This window comes from Mauremys mutica, chromosome 1 (assembly GCF_020497125.1).
Source record: "Mauremys mutica isolate MM-2020 ecotype Southern chromosome 1, ASM2049712v1, whole genome shotgun sequence".
In the NCBI taxonomy this organism is placed as follows: domain Eukaryota; kingdom Metazoa; phylum Chordata; order Testudines; family Geoemydidae; genus Mauremys; species Mauremys mutica.
This window is the reverse complement of record NC_059072.1, coordinates 89,518,573-89,541,620: the sequence shown is the minus strand read 5'-3', so window position 1 is coordinate 89,541,620 and position 23,048 is coordinate 89,518,573. Positions and strand designations below refer to the sequence as shown.

The 23,048-nt window shown below is 47.6% G+C and overlaps 1 protein-coding gene across 1 annotated transcript in view; it reads left to right on the top strand.

Annotated features, from left to right (window-relative positions):
- Window positions 1-23,048, top strand: part of GRIN2B (glutamate ionotropic receptor NMDA type subunit 2B) — a 330,192-nt gene that overhangs the window by 148,976 nt on the left and 158,168 nt on the right. Inside the window, exon 4 of the mRNA XM_045001048.1 lies at window positions 19,275-19,873. Within this exon, the coding sequence (XP_044856983.1) occupies window positions 19,275-19,873 (599 nt within the window). The remainder of the gene's footprint in view (window positions 1-19,274; window positions 19,874-23,048) is intronic.

The window sequence follows — 23,048 nt, the reverse complement described above, 5'->3', positions numbered from 1 at the left end:
ACCAGCCCTATCCCTCAGCCGGCCCGGCTCAGGCTTTTTTGCCACCCCAAGCGGTGAAGGGGAATAAAAAAAAAGCTGCTCTACCACACTGCTTCATTCCTCGGCATCAATTTGGTGGCGGGTCCTTTGCTCTGAGAGGGACTGAGGGAGCTGCCGCCGAATTGCCGCCGAAGACCCAGACGTGCCATCCCTTCCCATTGGTCGCCCCAAGCACCTACTTCGTTCGCTGGTGCCTGGAGCCGGCCCTGCCCAGGGGGATGTGGGGCCCTGACAACTCCCCCCGCCCTGCCTCTTACCCTTCCCCCTGCTCCGCTCCCATTCCACCTCTTCCCGCCGCTGCCGGTGAGTGCAGGGTTATTGGGGGAAGTGGAGCAATCCAGCCCCCCCAGCCCACTCTACTCTGCCAGCTCCCAGCCGTGGCGCTCTGCTTCCCGCCGCCAGTGAGTGTGGGGAAAGGATCGCCCCCTGCACTCACTGGCGGTGGGAAGCAGAGAGATGCGGCCCCAGCCGTGTCACTCGGGTTGGGGAAAGGACTGCTCCCGGCTCTCACTGGTGGCAGGAAGCAGAGCACTGCGGCTGGGAGCTGGCAGAGTAGAGCGGGCTGGGACCGCTGGGCTGCTCCGCTTCCCGCCCCTGCCAGTGAGTGGGGGATCCCTTCCCCCAAGGCCCCTCCCCTGAGCAACATGGCTGGGGTCGGGGCGAGGGAAATGGAGCGGGCTGCTCCTGGCCCCCCGCTAATCCCCTGGGCCACTCTGGGCCTGTGGGGCCTCCAAAACCACAGCTCCTGCCTCCCAGACCCTGGGCCCCTGCTGTAAAGCCTGCGTTGGAATGGGTCAGGGTGCGGTATGTTCAGGGCAGGAAGGAGGTGTGGCCAGAGTAAACTGCACTATGGCTGTTCTCTGCTTCCCACGGGAAGCAGAATATAAGTTGGCATGTTCCTGAGGCGTCTCTGATTTACAGTGGGGCCTGGGTAAGCTCCTGGCTGTCGCATGAAAAAGGGACTGCAAAGGTAGCTTAAAGCTTCCTACTGTCCTAAATGCAGAAAATGAGCAACTGAGAATCTGGCCCCATATTTTTATGGGTAGTGGATTCAGAGCTGGCTGTTTAGGCTCGTCTCAAGTACAGGTTTCACTGTATATGGCGCTGCCTCATTGTGAAGATGCAATGTCATGACACTGACATGAAGAAACAAACAGTGCAGCATAACTATTTAATCCTGCTAAACAAATGCAAACATGTGACAGCCCGAAAGCCTCAGGGACAGGGTCATTTGGCACAAGTGTGTCTGGGGGATTGGGTTTGCCAAAGGACAATGGAGAATCTTGGCTTGCGCAAGCCTGATGCTAAACCTTGCTTGGGTCTGGATTTTGTTTTTGGAGTCAGTATCCTGCCTTTTCCACACAATGCCCATGGTCCCCATAACCCTCACCCCCCACTCCACTGACCTCTGTCTTGTGGGAGTGTGAGAAAGCCTGATGGCTGACTCTCATTCATGTTGAAGGGGCTGCCTCAGCTGCTCCTTCTGCTGTAATCTTCTAAGAGCTGGGGGGAGGGGAAGAGCATTTTTGGCATTTCTCCCCAGAACTCAGGGGCCCTTCATGCCCTGGGGGTCTCAGAAAGAGCCTCCAGAGATTGCCTGATAGGCCCTGGGACTTCCACCATTAAAAGTGCCTGCATCCCCCTTGCCAATCCACTCACAAGCAACCACCCTCAGGCCCTGGGAGTCCCATCTGCAGTCCTCCTAGCCCCTCTACACAAGCGGCCCTGACAGGTGACCTCTCAGTCAGTTCCTCTCCTCTTCTTCTGCAGGACCGGTCCCCCTCAAGGCCCCACTGGCTAGAGGAGATGCCAGCTAGCCGCTCCATCCCCTTTCACCTGTTGTGGTGAGGGTGGCAAATCAAGGCCACTGTCATCCTCGGTCCAGAATGGGGATTGGATGGTGGTAGGAACTGCAGGGAGCAATACAGAGCTGTTGCCTGCTGCTGCCAATACTGCCTCTAATGAGCTGGTGGCCACAAACACATTACTTGTGAGTGGTTGCTAAGGAAACCACATGTTCGGAACTGGAACCAAAATTGCAGGGACCATTTTGTATTTGGAGCCTTAAATCCAGTCCTCTCAGAGATATTCACGGATCCTGTGGCGATGGCCGGGAACCATGCCATCTAGATTGACAGAAAATGTGGGGCAGAAGCGGGTGGTTGGATCTGATGTGCTGGTTTTATTCCACCTCTAGAAAGCACCCTCATCCCTTGCCAGCGAACGTAGTGATCTTGTTGCTAGGCCAACCTCAACAAGGTTGAAGCTTGTCGTCGTTTGTATTACAGTAGCACCTAGCGGCCCCAACCAAGATTAAGGCCCCATTGTGCTAGGCATGGGACATACACATGGTAAGAGACTGCCCCTGCCCCAAAAGCTTACAGTGAAAATCGACAAGACAAAGGGTGAAAAGAACATCTGATGGATGGGGAACAGAGGCACAGACAGATTAAGTGACTTAGGCTTGTCTAAACAGACACTTTGCCACAAGATGGGGTGTCAATCTATCCCCACTAGCCTACCACACACCAGCTGTCTGTGTGGGCCGTGCTGCTCACTAAAAGTTCCCTAATGCATTTTGATCTACCCTGCTTTGAAATGGGAGTAGATTAAAGTACACGAGAGAACTTTTAGTTCATGACAGTAGGGTCCACAAAGACATTTAGGCAGCAACTGTGCTACAAGCTAGGGGTGTGATTCTCAGCTCATGTACACATACCTGGGCTAGCTCGATGAGAGGTAGTGAGGGTGTAAATAGCAGTGTAGCTGTGGTTGCACAGGTTGGGGCAGCAGAGGAATGGCTGAGCTGTGCTGAGTATGTACCTACCAGTTTGGGGCGGGTTTGTCCTTGGCACAGCTCAGCCACACTTCTGCTGCCACTACCTATGCTGCTGTTTTTAGAACACTAACTCAATGAAAGCTTGTGCAAACTGGGAAACACTCCCCTAGCTCCATGTGTAGATGTAGCCTGAGGCTATGTTTATGCCACTAGCTTGGGGTGTGAGTTCCCTCATATACACATGCTTGCGTTAGCTCTCATCGAACGAGTGTGCTAAAAATAGTAGCGTAGCTGCAGTAGCGTGGGCAGTGGTGAATGGTAGCATGGGCTAGCCACCCTGGGCTCAGGGCTGATTTATCCTGGGGATGGGAAGCCCATGCAGCCACTTGACCCTGCCCATGCTACTATTTTTAGCGTGCTAGCCCAATGACAGCTAGTATGAGAGTGTCTATGACAGCTTGGAATTACACCTCTAGCTCCCAGTGTAGACATGGCCTTAGTGTGCAGCCTGCCAGTGGGAGATAGATGTACTTCTCAGCTTGCTGCAAACTAAGTGTTCATGTAGACAAGCCCCTACTCAGTAGCAGAGCTGACACTTGACCCCCACATCTTCTGAGTCCAAATCCAGTGCAAATACCAGAAGACCAACCTTCCTCAAGTGTTGATGCAGTTCTGGCCTGAACACTTTCATAAAACCCCTTGTGTGCCCTTTCTTCTCCCTGCACTGTCCTCATGCTTCCCTGTAGTAGCCCGAAACTAGAAATACCAAAATAACTAATGGATGGGCTGCTCTTATGAATATCTGTGACCTGTTCACATCTGGGCAGCAGTGGAAATTTTGTGGGAGAAGATTTCCCACTCCAAAGAGGTTCAGATGAATTTGGAGAAGTTGATGAACTCTGAATGCTTATCTAAATGGAATCACTGTACTTTTTTGAGGTTTCCTCCCCACTGCTCAGTAGAGAGCAAGGGCCCTCTTGATGAAATGAAAGAGCAGTTAATTTAGAAATGATAAAAAAGAAATACAACTTCACACAGGATGTAGCTGATTTGTGGAATTTGCTCTATGCCCTCCTGCCAAGTACTGGGACTGGATTTTTAAGTGCTGGATAATGTTATAACCACTAACGATAAGAGGTTGCTTTGCCAGCTGACATACCAATCAATATATAGTCAGATTTCATGTTTCAGGGTGCAAGCTGGTCACCTTTGAGGGCCAGAAAAAAATCCCCCAGACAAACAGCATAATGTAACTTGCTGAGTGGATTATGGGGCATTTTTGCCTTTCTTTAAACCATCAGAGATTAGTCGTATCAGGATACTTGACGAAATGGACTACTGGTCTGATCTGGTATGGTAGGGGTATGACAGAGTGCAAGGTGCAAACAGGTGAACCTGCACTCTGATCATTCTGATATTAATTAGTTCCCATGGAGAAAGCAGATGAGGCTAATTAGTCAATCAGGATGGCTGTCTAAGATAATTATCCTATCAGTCCAGGGCAGATAAGAAGAGGTACAGGAAGGAAGGGGGGGGGGAGGAGAGAAAATACCCCCCAGGGCTAGCTGACCCTAGCCACACAGAGGTTCAGAGCAGAGAGACTGCTGTTCCCCTCAGGCAGTGGTGAGAGGGCCAAAAGCTATGTTAAGATTGCAAATAGATTGTTGCAATGTTAACATTGCAAAATAAGATTGGACAAGGATTGTTGTATTGGAGGGGTGGAGGAAACACATAATAAAAGGACATGGTGACGGCACAACCATGGGACTCAGTGCAATGTTTGCAGGAAGAAGGCAAGAGAGGAGCCATGCCCCGTGACAAGGAGGTAGGATTCTGGACTGGTAGCATGATCTGGTGTGAACAGGATAGCTCACTAAATGGACCAGGGGTCTAATCCAGGTAGTCACTTATATATTTACACCTATAGCATAATACCCCTTGTGATTTGGTCCAAACTTTGTAGATTGGACTGTAGCCACTTCTGCTGAATTATGGCTCTAGCTATGTATTCTATTATTTTTCTGGTCTCCTTCCTCTGAAGCATCAGAGATGGCCACAGCTGGAAATGGGACACTGGATGAGGTAGGTCAATGTCTCAGGTGGCACTGAGCATTCTGTCTCTCAGGTACTTGGCTGGCTGGTTCTTTTTCACATGCTCAGGGTCTAACCGATGGCCATATGTTGGGTTGGGAAGGAATTTTTCCTCAGGTCAGATTGGCAGGAACCTTGGGGGCTTTTGCTTTCCTCTATGGTATATGGGTGCAGTTCAGTTGCCAGGATCATCTGGGTATCTCTCACTTAATCATTTCCCTGCCATTCCTGGGGCCTTGGCCACTGATGCACCTGTATCCCTCCTATTCTCTGCCCGTGGCACATCATATCATAGTCTCCTGTGGGCTGTAATACTTTGTGCATGCTGGGTAATACTGGTGGCCTGTGATATACCAGAGTTCAGACTAGATGATCTGGTGGTCCCTTCTAGTCTTAAACTTTGTGACTAATCAAAGGATTATTCATTTCCCTATGGTTTAATACTGTGTGTTCTATGGAGCAAGGCATACCAGTAGGGGAGGAAATATCATTATCCTACCCCAAGACAGATATCGAGGATTATAGGGTGTTTTGTGTCTCCTCTGTTGCAGTATGTCTGGAGTGATTCCTTGCAAATCCCTTAGAACCAGGAATTGAAAATTACTTACAATTTTCAGTCTTCTGAATTGGCTTTAATAGGAATCTGCTTTGGTCGAGCTCCAGAGGGACTCCTTGGTGCACAAGGTGTTATAGCAATCCCAATCACCTGGGCAGTGGTTGATTTTTGGGGCCTTGCGGCAGGTCAGTTTCTGTTGTTGCAGAGAAATTGTTGTCATGGAGTCAGATCTGGTGTAATCTGTTTTATACCATTTGTGTATTCTAACCAACATGATGCATGTGAGTCCTATTGCTCTTAAACTGAGGGTACGTCTACACTACAAGACTATTTCGAATCAACTTAATTCGAATTTGTGGAATCGACCTTATGAAGTCGAAGTTGTGTATCCACACCAAATACACTACTTCGACTGTGTGAGTCCACAGTAACGGGGCCAGTGTCGACTTTGGAAGCGGTGCACTGTGGGAAGCTATCCCACAGTTCCCGCACTCCCCGCTGCCCATTGGAATCCTGGGATTTCCCCCCCAATGCATGCTGGGGGGAAAAATGTGTCGAGGATGGTTTTGGGTAACTGTGATCATTGAAACGTCAATCACGCCCTCCCTCCCTCCCTCCCTCCCTGAAAGCGCCTGCGGGCAATCTGTTCGTGCACTTTTCTGCTCAGTGACAGCGCGGGCGCCACAGCACTTTGAGCACGGATCCCGCTGCAGTTATGGCCGTTGTCAACTCCTCGCACCTTATCGTCCACCTCTTCCACAGTCAGCTGCTGAGAAATAGGGCTACTTTTCAATGGTGCTGCGAGCACTGGTGGACCATGGGGGACGTTTTACCAACATCAACGTCGGGTGGCCAGGCAAAGTTCATGACGTGCGTGTTTTCAGGAACTCTGGTCTGTTTAGACGCCTGCAGGAAGGTAGTTTCTTCCCGGACCACAAAATAAGTCTTGGGGATGTGCAGATGCCTATAGTGATCGTCGGGGACCCAGCCTACCCGCTAATGCCCTGGCTCGTGAAGCTCTGTGCAGGCGCCTTTCACAGCGACAAGGAACTCTTCAAGTACCAGCGAGCAGCATGACCTGTGACTGTTCAGTTTCTTTACAGAGAAGCTGAACCTGCGCCTGTTTCTTTACCAAGTGACTGTTGACTAGCATCTGCAGTTACATACCCCGCCCACCCCGCTTCCCCAACTTCCAACACACGTTTAAAAATAAAATACATGTTCCACTGTAACTTTACAAAGGTTTCTTTATTGATGACTTTGCGTTACAGGGTTGAAACTGGGACACGGACTGTGCTGGGTAGGGTGTGCAGTGATGTAAAGACCGCCTGTAAACTCGAGGAATGACAGGCTCCTGCTCCCAGAGCGGTCTGCAGTGCCGGACTGGATGTTTCAACGGCGCCTGCCATCCCTCCTTTTTGGGACTCCGTGTGCGGGGGCTATGTGGCCTTTTGGCGGGGGAGGACGGATACAGATTCCTCTGCTGCGTGGCTCTGTGGTCCAGGACAGGGACCGTTGCATGAGATCTGTAACCCCCCTCCCCCGCTACAAAGTCACGTACCCCCCCACCCACACAGAACCTGCAAACCACCTCCCATACCGACCAGGGTGCGTACTGACTGCAGTGTGTGTGTGACCTGCTGCTGATCCTGCCCCCATGTCTGTACCCTGGTAAAGGTGATTGTCCTGTCAAATTACCAACCCCCTTCCCCCCCTTCAAACACAGTCTCCTCTAAAAGAACATGACGGAAACAGTAATTAACAGAAAAGTATTTTTTATTATCAACTAGACAGTTAGGGGATGAAACTGGGATCGGGGCTTGGGTGAGGCGGGAAGGAAAGGACTTTTCAAAATGTAGGGTATGAGAGCTTTTGGGTACTTGAGCACTCTGCTGGGGTGCAGTGACAGTTTACACGGCCTCTGGCGCCCCTCCTTCTGGTTATTTTGGGTGAGGGGGGTATGGGACTTTGTGGCGGAGGAGGGCGGTTGCAGATACACTGCAGGGGGGCTCTGTCCTCCTGCCGGAGGTCCTGCAGAACATGCACAAGGCGCAGGAGCATGTCCATTTGCTCTCTCATTAGTCCAAGCAGCGTTTGAGTCGCCTGCTTGTCTTCCTCACGCCACCTCTCCTCCCGTTCGCTGAGTGAGCGCTGGTACAGAGAGAGGGTCTCCCTCCACTGGCTCTGCTGGTCCGCGTCGTCTCGGGAGCACCCCATAAGTTCAGTGAACATCTCGTCCCGTGTCTTTTTATTTCGCCGCCTAATCTTTGCCAGCCTCTGTGAGGGGGATGCTGTGGCGGGTCTGGAGACAGTTCAAGCTGTGTGATGGGAAAAAGGGAGTGAATTCCTTGCCAAGATAAATTTTTGCGAAGAATGAACACAGTCTAATCTGTCTCTGTGAATTCTGGGTTGAGATCCCAGTGCCTGATGGGGCAAAAACCATTTTCGCGGGTGGTTCTGGGTAAATGTCGTCAGTCATCCCTTCCTCCGGGAAAGCTACAGCAGACAATCATTTCAAGCCCGTTTTCCCTGGATTGCCCTGGCAGACGCCACAGCGTGGAAACCATGGAGCCTGTTTTGGCTTTTGTGCCTGTCACCGTATGTGTACTAGATGCCACTGACAGAGGCGGTTCAGCAGCGCTACACAGCAGCATGCTTTTGCTTTTGCATGACAGTAGAGATGGTTACCAGCCATATTGTACCATCTACCACACCATAAATTGGTAATAAGATGGGCATGGTTAGCAGTCCTTTTGCACTGCACCATTTGCTGCTGTCATAAGTGCCCCTGGCTGCTCTTAGCCAGGGGCGCAAAAGCCAAAATTGGGAATGACTCCCTGAGTAAATCCCTCCTTTTTGGTATCTAAAAATAGAATCAGTCCTGCCTAGAATATGGGCAAGTGTACTAGAGAACCACTGTATCAGAGAACCAGAGAGCACAGCTGCTCTGTGTCAGATCCTGCATAGATTATGAGCTGTATGCTATTCACAGGGGGTGCTCCTGCAACAACCCCACCTGTTTATTCCATTCTTCCCCAGCCTTCCTGGGCTACCATAGCATTGTCCCCCCACTTGTGTGATGAAGTAATAAAGAATGCAGGAATAAGACACAGTGACTTGTTTGTGAGAAATGAGTGGAAGGCAGCCTCCAGCTGCTATGATAGTCCAGATAGGACATTAAGGAGTGTGGAGGAGAGGAGCCCAGCATCCTGCTGCTAGTCCAGGGGCAATTGAATCTTTTCTTTACACATGAAGGGTTGGGGGCTGATGAAGCTCAGCCCCTTGTGGCGATGATGACGATGGTTATCAGCCATATTGTACCATCTACCAGGAAAAATTAGGGCCAGGCGCCCTTGATCGACCTAACGGATGGTAGTCTGCATGGTTACCAGTCCTTTTGCACTGCCCCATGTGCCAATAGGCTGATGATGACGACGACGGATACCAGTCGTATTGTACCATCAGCCATCCATAGCGTGGGGGGAGCAAGGATGTTGGTGTTGAGTGCTGCACCATCGCGTCTATCTGCAGCATTCAGTAAAGATAGGGTGACATGTAAAAGAGTCAAGAGAGGATTGTTTTCCCTTTCACTTCTGGGGGTGGTTGGGGGGCTGCGTAAATTGCCGAGCTATGCCCTGACCCACCGCGGACACTGTTTTTGACCCTAGAAGCATTTGGAGCTCAGCCAAGAATGCAAATCCTTTTCGGAGACAGCAGGAACTGTGGGATACCTTGCGTCCTCAGTCCCCCCTCCCTCCATGAGCGTCCATTTGAATCTTTGGCTTTCCGTTACGCTCATCACGCAGCAGCGTGCTGAGTCTCTGCTATGCCGTCTGTCCGGAGATTTTTTAAAAATACTTTGGACCAGGCGTAACATTACAGTAATTCCCCTAATTACATGCAGGAGTCTCCGAGCGAGATCACCCTGAGGAGGGTCACTGAAGGAGATAGAGAGCGCATGCTGCGTGAAAGCCAGCACAAACCAGGGCCCTACGCAGCCGTGCTCGGGGAGGCAATGCTCCCTGAGTACCTCATGAAAGCCTGGCGCGGAAAAGTGTGCTACCACGGAGCACCCAATAAGGCAGCTCTCCCCAGGAACCTCCTGCGGAGGCTTTTCGATTACCTCCAGGAGAGGTTCGTGGAGATCTCCCAGGAGGATTTCTGTTCTATCCCCATATATAGAGAGACCTCCTTTTCACATACTTCAGATTCCTGTTATATTAAGAATAAAAGTTTACATGGTTAAAGCACTTACCGACTGCTCCTACCCCTGATTCAGGATCCGGGTTCCTGGCCGGGGAGGGTTGGTAGGGGATCTCCGTGACGGTAATGAAGAGATCCTGGCTGTCGGGGAAACCAGCGTTGTAAGCGCTGTCGCCTGCCTCGTCCTCCAGAAACTCTTCTTCATCTTCCCCGTCCGCGAACATCGCCGAGGAACTGGCCGTCGACACTGTCCCATCGTCAGAGTCCATGGTCACTGGTGGGGCAGTGGTGGCAGGCTCCGTAGCATCCGTTTGCCGCTTTGTTTTTTTGGTAGCCTTGTCTGGGGTCCTTGATTTTCACGCGGCGCTGCGTTGCATCCTGGCTGTATCCTCTGTCTCTCATGGCTTTGGAGACCTTCTCGTAGGTCTTTGCATTCCGTTATTTGGAGCGCAGCTCCGAAAGCAGAGACTCCTCGCCCCTCACTCCGATCAGATCCAAGAGTTCCCGGTCAGTCTATGCTGGGTCCCTCTTTCTATTCAGAGATTACATGAACTCCTCTGCTGGAGAGCTCTGCATCGCTGCCGGTGCTGCTGAGCTCGCCCCGATGTCCAACCACGAAATGAGATTCTAACTGTCCAGACAGGAAAAGGAATTCAAATTTTCCCGGGACTTTTCCTGTGTGGCTGGTCAGAGCATCCGAGCTTGGACTGCTGTCCAGAGCGTCAACAGAGTGGTGCAGTGTGGGATAGCTCCCGGAGCTAGTAAGTTCGATTTGCATCCACACCTAGCCTAATTCGAGCTAGCCATGTCGAATTTAGCGCTACTCCCCTCGTCGGGGTGGAGTACCGAATTCGAACTAAAGAGCCCTCTAGGTCGAACTAAATGGCTTCCTGGTGTGGACGGGTGCACGGTTAATTCGAATTAACGCTGCTAAATTCTAATTAAAGTCCTAGTGTAGACCAGGCCTGAGAGACACACAACTGTGCACAGAGGCAACTCTGGTTCCCCAGCTCAGTCACTCTGAACAGCCAGTAGGTACAGCTGCCACCATTGCTGACTCTCTATCCTCCCAGTTGTCACAGAACGTCCCTTCCTGGCTGCCCTATCACCTCCAGGGACCAGAAGAGCAGTGGCAAAATTCATCACCCTGCCCGTGGCTCACGCAGTACTGCTCAATACATGACAATATACAGCCTATCAGAACCTCCTGATTACTGAGCATTCTGGACTCTAGCTTTCCTATGACAATAATAAGAACATTCAGCCACTCAGAACATCTCATTCACTGAAGATTCCAAACTCTACAGTTTGAGGCTTTCTATTGGGAACCATTCTGTCATCAGATGAGATGGGAAGAAGTTGGAATCGCTGCTAACTAAGATCAATAGGGAAAAGTGTCATGACGAAATGCCACAAGTCCAGGCATTCCAACATTCCTTTGTGTGTGCCTGAAGAAGAGCTTTGTGTAAGCTCGAAAGCTTGTCTCTCTCACCAACAGAAGTTGGTCCAATAAAAGCTATTACCTCACCCACCTTTTCTCTTGTGTGTGTGAGACAGAGACTGAGTAAGAAAGACTCTGTCCCACATCTTATTCTCTATAAGGAGTCACAATACTCTTGTCAGTCATACTACACTACTCTCCATAGCAACCCAACAGGATGTCCCAAGTAGACAGCTCACAATTCTGTGATACAGCATGTAGTTCTATGTACAGGAATTATTGTATTTTTCAAAACTAAATATAATAATTAAATACAGAGAGAAGAACAAGCGGAAGCCTTTGTCTCAAGGCTAGCCTGAGGCCGTGGTGAGTTGGGGGTAGGGATAAGCAGGAGTAAACGAATACTTAAACAACAATGATCCTGTTTTGATTTCAGCTCTGCTATAACAAACAGGCCTGAGAAATATAGAAAAATTAATTATAAGACTCTGAATTTCTATGACATTTTCCATCAGGAATAATAAACATCCCACCATGACGGTGATGAATAGGTATATGGTGGGGTCTCCTTTTTAAAGACAGAAGAGGCCTGGTGGCCTCTATTTTGATGATGCTCTTTTTGCACCCACAGCATCTGTGGTAACTTGGGCTGAGACTTGCCTAAAAATATAGCCCTGAATGACTTGCCCCAGGTCACAAAGAAGTTTTGTGGTGGTGCCAAATACAAAAGTAGCCTAGGCTCCTGACTCCCACTACTGTACTTAAACGACAATGCCTACTATCTTCTCTAGGAGTCCTAGAGTTTAAGGTTAGAATCTAATGTAATCTGACCGCCTGTGTATTACAGGTCACCAACCCCCTCAACAATCACACATTAAGCCCAACAACCGAGGTGAGGAAAACGGGTGATACTGGAAATGGGAAAGACAAGATTGGGGACCTGATTCATCATTGCCCTAGGGCTAGTCAGGCTGCTGCAAAGTGACTGTAGGGCAGGTGTAAGCTTCCTCCTGAGGAAAGGGGCCTGTTTGCTGTGCAAAGAGCCAACTCTGCATGGCCACTGTAGGAGCCCCTGGTGCAGGAGGAGGCATGGCTAGGGTGGGGCCATTGAAACAGGGCTGGGGGCTGCCCTAGCCAATGCAGAGAGTCAAACTGGCCCCCAGCAGCCCTAGAATAGAAGTGGCACAAGCCCCTTTCCACTCTCCCTGGGCTGGCACCTGCACCAGTGCAGGGATGACTCTGTCCCTAAGTGTCTTCCAAAAGTTTGACTAATGCCTCCTTGCCTGTAAAGTGAATAAATGTAATCTACTCGCTCCTTGTGTGAATTATATTAATGACACCACCAGCCAGGATGCCTGCAACAGGGAGCTAAAAAGTATGGGCCTCTACTGCCTGAACAAAAAGTCCCATCTCTTAGCTTGAAGCCAGTAGCAAAACCATAAACATCAGTGAGTTCCTGCCACTAGAGGGGGACAGACAGCCACTCTGTGTAAGTGAGTGTTACATAAAGAAAACCCCCAAACAGAAATAAGACAGAATATTGATCTCCTCCCTTCACTAAGTCAGATGCTATATTGCTTAGTATGGGGTTCTGTAGGCCTGGAAGACAACTGATCTGCTGCAACTGCATTAATTCTTGGTTGATCCCCGGTCTCTACCACACAAAGAGCCTGAAATTGAGGCAGTGTCAATTCCAGGCTACAGCACTGAGTTGCTTTTGTCTGTGAGGGAGCCATCACTTCCGCCTGCCTAGGGAATCTAGAGAAGCTGAGAGAAGTGAGCTTGTGAGAAATCCCCCCTATCCCCTGGGGTTTCTCCTGCCATTTTTGAGGCAAATGGCTTGTTAAACTATAGTGATCAGCTCCAATTGATCCAGCCGCTGAGGCCGCAGCTGCTGAGGCCTGAGCTGCTGGAGCACCTCTCCACAAAGAGAGAGACATGCTATGCTCCCAGGAGTAAGAGGAAAACTCCCAGCTTAACCTAATACAATTTCTGCCTGGTTCTCCCCTGAGAGGGAAGGTGTTTGGGGGATCACAAAGGGGATAAGTGATGCTGCCTTTGAGGGAAATGGATACATGGTAACTCGCTTTGGATCTTGAGCCATCTCTGTATAATGCTCTCCCTCCACCGAGACACTTCAGACCTCCCCCAGCCCCAAAGCATGGCTCCCAAGGGAGTTAGGATGCAATTGGCTATTACCCCTGGCTGCAACATATGCACTTGTGATACAACATCCCCATTTGAGGGGGTTAACGTTATGACACTACTGTTAGTTCCAGCAACAATGACTTCAGAGCAGATTTTCTGTGGGAAGCCATCTGTCAGCTGGAGAGCATGCTGTGTCGACTCAGCCGCTCCACCCTCAGCTCAGCTCTACAAAACTGCAGATCCTTGACCCTGTAGAGCTACAGTGCGGATTGTGCAATGGAGTCTCTGTTCTCCATGTCTGAGGGGATTTTGTGCCACCTTTTCTTTTCTTATACAGCGCTTAGCAATGGGTAACATTCGGCCCACAGCTGGGAGGGATGGATGAGAAGCAACTGCAAGGACAGGCTTGAAGTCAGAGATTGCAATGATGACCTCTTCATCTATAACCCAATCCCTTAATTAGCCCTCTGGTGCTAATACCAACGCTTGCTCTCTAGCCATATCTCTAGTCACTGGCGGCTCTAATTTAAAATTTTAGGTGGGGGCAGTGTAAGCCAAATACTGCTGGGAATCTTGCGGGCTGTGTTCCTCTGTGGAAACTTTTGAAGTGTAGATGGGAAAATGCATTATTCTTGGGCATGTTAGAAAGCAATGGGGCAATTTCAAGTTTGTATTTTTAATCTTTCTGAGCAGAGTGGTGTCCTAACAGCAGAACCTCCGTTGTTTCTGTTGCCTTGCCCGGAAACTTACCTATAGTGGAGATAACTAGCCCCCTCCCTTGTCCAGAACCATAACCCTCTCGCTTTTTTACAGTCTCCTCTCTCTCCCTGATCAACAGCTACATGTGGTCAGGAAACGGGGAGAAGGAGAAAAATTGTGACACTTTGAAAATATTCCTTTTTGTCAGACACGTTTTCGTGAAATTTTCCATCCACCTCTACCAGCAACTCAAGTCAGATTTATTGTAGGAGAAAATGTCCCTCTATATGTTATTGTCCTCTCTTTCCTCCACCATCCCCCCTCTTCTCTGAGTGCTGAGCTGGCGAAGCACTCGAGCATTTGGCCAATTGAAATGCTGGGTTGATTAAGCACTAAGGAGCATTGTGCCAGGCAGAAAGCTGGACTGGCTTGAACAATTGTAGCCCTCTCGTTTGGAGCCGAGGTTGCCCCCTCCTCCTGCTGCTGTTGTAATAAAAATGTATGAAATTGCTCAAGACTAATTATTACCTGCACAGACAACTAGCCTCTGCTGTTTGATTTGAGGATGAGGATGCGTGTGTACGTGTGGAGGGAGGCACTGTTAATTGAGATTTAAACTGAGACTGAGACTTTTAAAAACCTATCTTATTTTATTCTATTCATATTTACACAATGCACTAATGCTTTGGTTGGTGTGGATCTCATCGCTTCGCCCCAGTGGAAATGGAGATTTCCTATCTCAGACCTGGGGGACGTTTGGCTGTACAGTCCTGTAGTTTAAGATGCCTGACCCATAATACCTGAATGTGTTTCAAATCATCAAGGTTAGGATGGCAAGGACTTATTCAGTTATGTCACTCCTCCCCATCCCATGTGTCAGTACAATCCTAAACAAGTCTTTTTCCTCCTTGATATATACCACCCTTTAAATGCTAGCAGATTTATTATCTTCCATCTCTTAGGTGTCACTTAGCCAAGTGATACATTTTTTAGCTCTTTCAATAATTTTCTCAAGTCAGGGTCTGTGCACTCTATAGCTAGGGCCCTACCAAATTCATGCTCCATTTTGGTCAATTTCACAGTCATAGGATTTTAAAAATCATAAAATTCATGGTTTCAGATATTTAAATCTGAAATGTCACAGTATTGTAGCTGTGGGGGTCCCGACCCAAAATGAGTCCATGGGGGGGGAATCACAAAGTTATAGTGTGTGTGTGGGGGGGTCATAGTATTGCCACCAATTCTTCTGTGCTGCTGCCTTCTTTACAGGTTGGCAGCCAGAGAGCAGCTGCTGGCTGGGTGCCCAGCTTTGAAGGCAGCACCACTGCCAGCAGCAGTGGAGAAGTAAGGATGGCAATACCATACTATACCACCCTCACTTCTGCATTGCTGCTGGCAGCAACTCTGCCTTCAGAACTGGGCTCCCAGCCAGCAGCCATGGAGCTTCCTGAAGCTGGGGGAGATTCCCGGAGATGGGTATGACCTGACGTCAGGAGCAGCCCATGCAGAGGAAGAAGAAGTCCTGTCCCACCCCAGCCCATCCAGGACTAGCAGCTGGAGCCCCAGTCATAGTAGGAGCTCCTGGTTGGGGTGCCCTCAGCCCTGCCCCTCCCTGACTCCAGACCCATTACTTGGGAGTTAAAGGGGCTTTGGGCTGGCTGTGTGGGTGAATGGGGCAGGTGACCTGGGGCCCTGGGTGGTCACCCACTCACCCATCTGTAAGGCCAGCCCTGCCTCCGCAAATATTGATGCCCCCCCCCATACCATGCCACCCTCACTTCTGTGCTGCAGCTGGTGGCAATGCTGCCTTCAGAACTGGGCTCCCGGCCAGCAGCCGCCACTCTCCAGCCACATAACTCTGTGAAATCTGGTCTCCCCTACAATAGCCAGATTTCATGGGGGAGATCAGATTTCACGGTCCGTGACACATTTTTCACGGCCGTGAATTTGGAAGGGCCCTATCTATGGCTAAATCCCTCAGTTCTGTGAGTCTTTGGTAGAAATTATGGAAATTCTGTAGCAGCTTTAGATAAATTTATGAAAAGGAGGATTTTATTGAATTTAATATGAAGATGAATAATACAATCAGGATAGCTCCCTGTATTGTTTTTATATTAAATTTATTTTAAGATTTATCTCTAGTTTCAGTGTTCAATATGCAATACATTGTCATCTTCAGGTTTCAGAGTTAATAGTCCATTACAATGAAATGTCTAAGAGCTATTTGTTCAGGCTGTCTTCAAACTCAGATGTCACTGCATTAGTTTACATTTGGGTCACATTTTCATGTTTTTCCCCCATAACCATCAAGGCTAGAAATGTATCTTTTTAAAGAAAGATGAGATTTTTGTGGCAAAGAGTGAATTCTGACTAGTTCCAGCCACAGAATACATGGGACACAAATAAGGACTTTGGTTATTTTTGGTTGTTCTCTGACTTGCTTTCAAGTTGCTATTATTTTTCTGCTTTTTTGAGATGCTCAGAACTGCATGCAGTGTTCTAGGAGTGGTGTTAACACTACTTTTAAAAATGGAGAGAGAATTTGGTGGGACAACTGACCTCACTGTTGTTTAAATACCATAGCTCAGTGGCTCTCTACTTTCCAGACTATTGTACCCCTTTCAGGAGTCTGATTTTGTCTTGTGTACCCCCAAGTTTCATCTCACTTAAAAACTACTTTCTTACAAGATCAGACATAAAAATACAAAAGTGTCACAGCTACACTATTACTGAAAATTTTCTGACTTTCTCATTTTTACCATATAATTATAAACTAAATTGGAATATAAAAATTGTACTTACAGCTCAGTGAATAGTTTATAGAGGGGTATAAACAAGTCATTGTCTGTATGAAATTTTAGTTTGTACTGACTTTGCTAATGCTTTTTATGTAGTCTGTTGTAAAACTAGGCAAATATCTAGATGAGTTGATATCTAGATGAGTACCATACCCTGGAAGACCTCTGCATACCTTGAGGGGTATGCATACTCCTGGTTGAGAACCACTGCCATAGCTTACAGAGAGTTAAGGGACAACACAAGATCAGGTCTGGAAAGTGAACCAAGCAGGTTACGGCTGAGTACTGGGATAGGCTTTTCTTTCCAGTGTTGCTCAGCTATGGAATATTCTGCTAAAGGAGACACAGTGGAAGCAGATAATCAAAAACATTCTTAAGAAAAGAATGGATGGATGATTTAGCTGGGACCTCTGCTGAAAAGCAGCTTTGCCTGCCAGACAGTAGGAGGATGGTTTTGGTAGAGATCTGCTCTTCACTCTATTCTAAATTTGTGTATGTCCTGAGGTAAAGTTTTAGGGCATTTATTGGTTTACTGTGTGCAATGGATTTCCTCTGACCTAAAACACCTGTTTATCGCCTTTAGGACCTCTGTTCCAATTCTTCAGGCTTGCTGGGAAGAGGCAAGGCCAGTGCTTCATTCCTAAAACTGGCTGTGGATGGTCCACCTTCTTGTCACATGAATCTCTGCTGAACTCCAACATTTAATTCTACCATTTTTAGGGGCTCAATCCTATGCCATTGAAGTCAATGGGAGTTTTACCTTGATTTTAAAGGGCATAAGATCAGTCCATAAATGAAACTACTATGGAAATGTTTCCTTCATTCCTTTCCAACATGGATTGGGGAAAAGCAGGGATGTAAAATTACACTGGACCATTGACAAATTGCAAGTCTGATGTATTGTGAACTACCCTAATGGGAAACACTTTCACTGCACCATTGGCTAACTGGGATTTGTAGAAAAGCTCTTTCTAAAGATCACTTTTTGAGGTTTTAAAATTGATTCATTTTAATTTTTCTTTCATGCAAAGGCCTGAGCATGGTAAGAAAGGCAACCTAATACCAGTGGAGGGATAAGAAAAACACCACCAATAGAAATAGCATTAATTCTGTCCCTGTGACCTCATCTACACTGAACCCATTCATCCTTCTCTTCCAGGATTACTTCTAATGTTCCAAACCCCTAAGCAGCTTCAAATAGCCACCATCAAAAAGAAAACAAAACAACCAACATAAAATATTTTCTTTCCCTCCCTCTTGGTATTTGCCCAGCTCTGTTGTTAACAATAATAATCCTTGAACCTTGTTGTAACACAGAGGTTCTTTGGCAAAGGGTCCCTGTTCTTAGAAAACATCTCTCACCCTGGACCTGACAAACTCACTGCACCAAACACATATCTTACAGGATATTTATCCATAAAGAGTAACATGTACAGCATCTACAGAAAGCTTGTAACTTGTTGAGATTCATAATCCTTGTGAGATGTATGTACAGGTAGTATTTAAGGAATAATTTATTTATATTGAAAGTATACTTTATGAACTCAGAGTAAAAATTAGTCACCAGGTGTAATGTGATTACCCATTCAAGCATGAGGGCATTACCCCTCCCTAGTCAGAAGGCAAGGTAATGCAAGGTACGATTGTATACCCTTGCAACATCCCAGAAATCATCAAAGACAATTCCAAATGACCTAAACCACTCACAGGTGAAATGGAACATTATAGCAGGCAGGAGATGGCCTTGACTATGAATAAAGACAAAAGATTGTTTCAGTATAACAGAGTGTAGGGAAATGCCCTCTGTATTCATTCACTGAGGAAACCCCTTAAGAAGCAGGGGGCTTTCATGAACATTTGGATTCTGGCTCTGCAACAGACTGAACTTTGTGGGGAAAGGTAACTACTGATAAGTGTAGACCCGGGTTCACATTTTTTGATTTGTTTGGTGCTGTAACCATTTGCTTCCATCACTTTCTCTCACTTCCAGTTATTTTATTTAAGAAAAAATAAATACGTTACTTTCATTTTATGGTAAGCACTCACAAGTGCTGTGGGTTACAGGAGTGGTGGTTTAAGTTAAAACTGGTAAATTGGGGTACATGGGGTGCAGAGGACCTGAAATTTCTGAGGGCAGCCATTGTCAGGGACTGGATATCACAGGGGAATGATGTGCAAGGACTGGGGATTTGAGTGCATCTATTGTTACCCAGAAAGGCAAAGTTAGGGCTGGCATAACCCAGAGAAAAGGGTGCTTGGGTGGCTGAAAGGCAGGTGATGCCAAAGAGCTGACATCCAGCTTCCACAAGAAAGCCACCCTCTTGCAGGAGGCAGGAGATAACAAGGTGGCTCACAGTCCTTGGTGTCCTGAGAACTGTCACACCTGCCCGAAACACAAAGAAAAGAGGTGTATAGCCTATCTCCCCTCTTCCCCCTCTCGTTGGAGTTGGCCATGAACTTGGTTTTTGATTTTCTTTGACCCCTTCTTGTTTTTTCTCTCTCTTTTCCATTCTGTTCTAGGATGAGTCATCCATGTTCTTCCAGTTTGGCCCATCAATAGAACAGCAAGCCTCTGTCATGCTCAACATCATGGAAGAATATGACTGGTACATCTTCTCCATTGTCACTACCTACTTCCCTGGCTACCAGGACTTTGTCAACAAGATCCGCAGCACCATTGAGAACAGCTTTGTGGGCTGGGAGCTGGAGGAGGTCCTCTTGCTGGACATGTCCCTGGATGATGGAGACTCAAAGATCCAGAACCAGCTCAAGAAGCTCCAGAGCCCTGTCATACTCCTCTACTGCACCAAGGAAGAGGCCACCTACATCTTTGAGGTGGCCAACTCTGTGGGTCTGACAGGCTATGCGTACACATGGATCGTGCCCAGCCTGGTGGCAGGGGATACAGACACAGTGCCATCTGAGTTCCCCACTGGCCTCATCTCTGTGTCGTACGATGAGTGGGACTATGGCCTTCCTGCCAGGGTGAGGGACGGGATAGCCATAATCACCACGGCTGCTTCTGACATGCTGTCTGAGCACAGCTTCATCCCTGAACCCAAGAGCAGCTGTTACAACACCCAAGAGAAACGGATCTACCAGTCCAACATGTTGAACAGGTAAGGGGAATGGGTGCAAAGTGGGGGTCACAAGCAGGCATCTGAAAAACCCTTCTGAAGTTTGTGGCATTTAGGAGACCAGTAGGGAGAGCAACCCAAGATTGTATTAATTGGAAGCTGAGCAAATGGAAGGCTTTTAATGGTCTGGCCAGTTCTGAGGTGTTTCATGTCCTTTCATGCTGCCACTTCAACAGCTCTTGGTGGTGCTGGTATGAAAGTCAATACAGAACAGGAGCCAGAGCACCCAGGAGGTGGACGAACAGTGACCGCATAGTGCAAAAGTCTGTGTGCACGTTTCCAAGGATGAAAGATTCCATGTGTGAGTGACAAGAATGGATCCTATGGTTCTTAACAGTGTCTTTGCATAAAAGAGTATATATAACGCACACCCACTTAGGGTGCTGCTCTGTCCCCTTCTAATAACGGCTGGGGAACGCATAAAGGCTGATAAAACCTTGTCTAACTGACTTGGGTCTTCTAGCCCAACCTCTGGAGGCTCATGTATTTAGACCCAGAAGGTCCTGGGTTTGACCTCCCCTCCACTGCCAACAATGCACACAGTGGTCTGGGTAATGGGTATTTCTATTAGGTATTTATATGGCCCCCATTACTGTAGTTTCTGAGTGCCTCACAATCTTGAATGTATTCATCCTACCCATACCCCTGTGAGGTAGGAAAGTATTATCCCCATTTACAAATGGGAAGGGCATAGAGAGGGACTATATGACTTGCCTCAGGTCACTCAGGATGTCTGTGGTGGAGCAGGGTGTTGAATCTCAGTCTCCTGAATCCCCAGGCTAGTACCCATAGCACTGGATTTCCTTCCTCTTCCCATCTCTGCCCCCCAGAGCGTCAGTATGTTATACCAATCCAGGGAAGGAAACCTGAATTGGGAAGTGATGCAAAATCCTCATCTGTCTTAATGGATCCTGGGGGGTTGGGTTGTCATGCTGTAGTGCAGGGGTAGGTAACCTGTGGCACAGGTGCCGAAGGCAGCACGTGAGCTGATTTTCAGTGGCACTCACCCTGCCCAGGTGCTGGCCACTGATCCAGGGGGCTCTGCATTTTAATTTAATTTTAAATGAAGCTTCTTAAACATTTTAAAAACCTCATTTACTTTACATACAACAATAGTTCAGTTATATATTATAGACTTATAGAAAGAGACCTTCTAAAAATGTTAACATGTATTACTGGCACGCAAAACCTAAAGTTAGAGCGAATAAATGAAGACTCGGCACACCACTCCTGAAAGGTTGCTGACCCCTGCTCTAGTGACTTGCTGCTTGGTCTGTGCATATAGACATCCTTGGTCCTATTACTACTGGTGGACAAGGGTGGGAGGAATCCAGCTTACACTCTCCAAAGGGGGTCTCCACAAAGTGCATGCATTTTTGTCATTTGCCTTGATGTAAATATCATGGCACAGTGCAAATATGGTAGGTCAATCAAGTGTTGTCCCTGGGTGGTCTGCATGCTTTGATTCATCAGGTACAATTTGTACCAGATGTCAAAGTCTGCATAGAGCAGGTTTGTAGTGTGTTTCTCGGACAATCAGGGCTTGATTTTTCAGAGGTGATGAACATTTACAGATCCCATTGACTTTAGCTATAGTGTGTGCTTCTGAAAAATCTGGCCCTTACTGACTATGGCAGGTACTTCATTGTAATTGTTGGTCAAATTGCATGCCACTTACCCAAAGCCTTTTAGTTGTGCCACAATTCCTAGTTCACACTGGTAAAGAACCACTTACTGACATCCCTTAAGCCCCTGCATTCGGATCATAATAGGATCAAATGCAAATAGGACAGGAGCCTCCTTGTTCATGTGTAAAGAGGAATGGAGGGTCTTCTCCAATTAGTTCAGATAGAAGGATAAGTAAGGAAGTTTCCTTACCGGACAGTATAATTGAATCATAGAAAAAAATCAAGAGAGAAAAGATCTCCCTTCACATGCTGACCACCCCTGCAGCCATTCTCCATGTCAACATAGGATTGTTTCCTTCACTGCTTTGCCCAGTGCAGTTTTCTATTGCCCAAGTAATGGGATCTTAAGGAAAAAGCCTTCTCTCTGTCCCCCTATTTTTTTAACTATTCTTCCATTTCCTAATCCCCCTTTGTCTGCACACTCCTTGACTTCCTCTTCTTAATCTCTTCCAGTCTGGCTTCTGCCTGCTCTGCTCCCCTGAAAACTACCTTGACTATGGTCATTAGCAGCCTCCTCCCTAGCTCAGTCTTCTCTATTCTTCTGTATTTCTTCTCTATTCTTCTTCTGAGTGATGCAGTAGGGAAAGTTTTAAATCTAATGCATACAAAGTTACCAACCACAGCATTAAGGTAAAGCTTCTTGGTCGACATTTTCAAGTGACTAGTGATTTTTGGTTCCCAACTGGATTCACCTTAAAGAGGCCTGATTTTCAGAGATTGCTGAGCCCCAGCCCTTTGGAAAATCAATTATCTTTAATATGTATCAAGTTGGACAACCCAAGATGGTGGCAGCTAAAATCACTAGTCACAGATGAAAATGCAAACCTCTTCTTCTGGCCTTCAATGTGACTAGTGATTTTAGCTGCCGCTGTTTTTGTCTAGTATCAGAGGGGTAGCCGTGTTAGTCTGGATCTGTAAAAACAGCAAAGAGTCCCGTGGCACCTTATAGACTAACAGACGTGGGTATTCACCCACAAAAGCTCATGCTCCAATACGTCTGTTAGTCTATAAGGTGCCACAGGACTCTTTGCTGTTTTTGTCTAGTGTTCTCTTATAGCTAACACATACTCTGCTAATTTTGATATCCCATTCTTCCATTTCTCCCACAATCATCTCCAGACTCTGTTTTATGCTTCGATATTTTGGTGCCCTCTTTGAGACACTGTCAAAAAGTCTGATTTTCAGAGGGAGGGTGCAAGCTCAGCCTTTCCTTAAAATTGGGCCCCTTTATGGTGTCTTAAGTTAGGCACCTAAGACCTTGAAGTCACTTTTTAAAATCTTGGCCATAAATATCTGAAGGTACCATATGCTTTTGTTGCCTCAATTCAAAAGATATGTGAATGTGCGAAAAAAGGAGGCGAGAGACCTTGTATGCCCCCCAATTCTCACAGACTTAGGGCCTGATCCAAAGTACACTGAAGTCAGTGGAAGTCCTCCCATTACTTCAATGGGCTTTGGTTCAGGCCTTT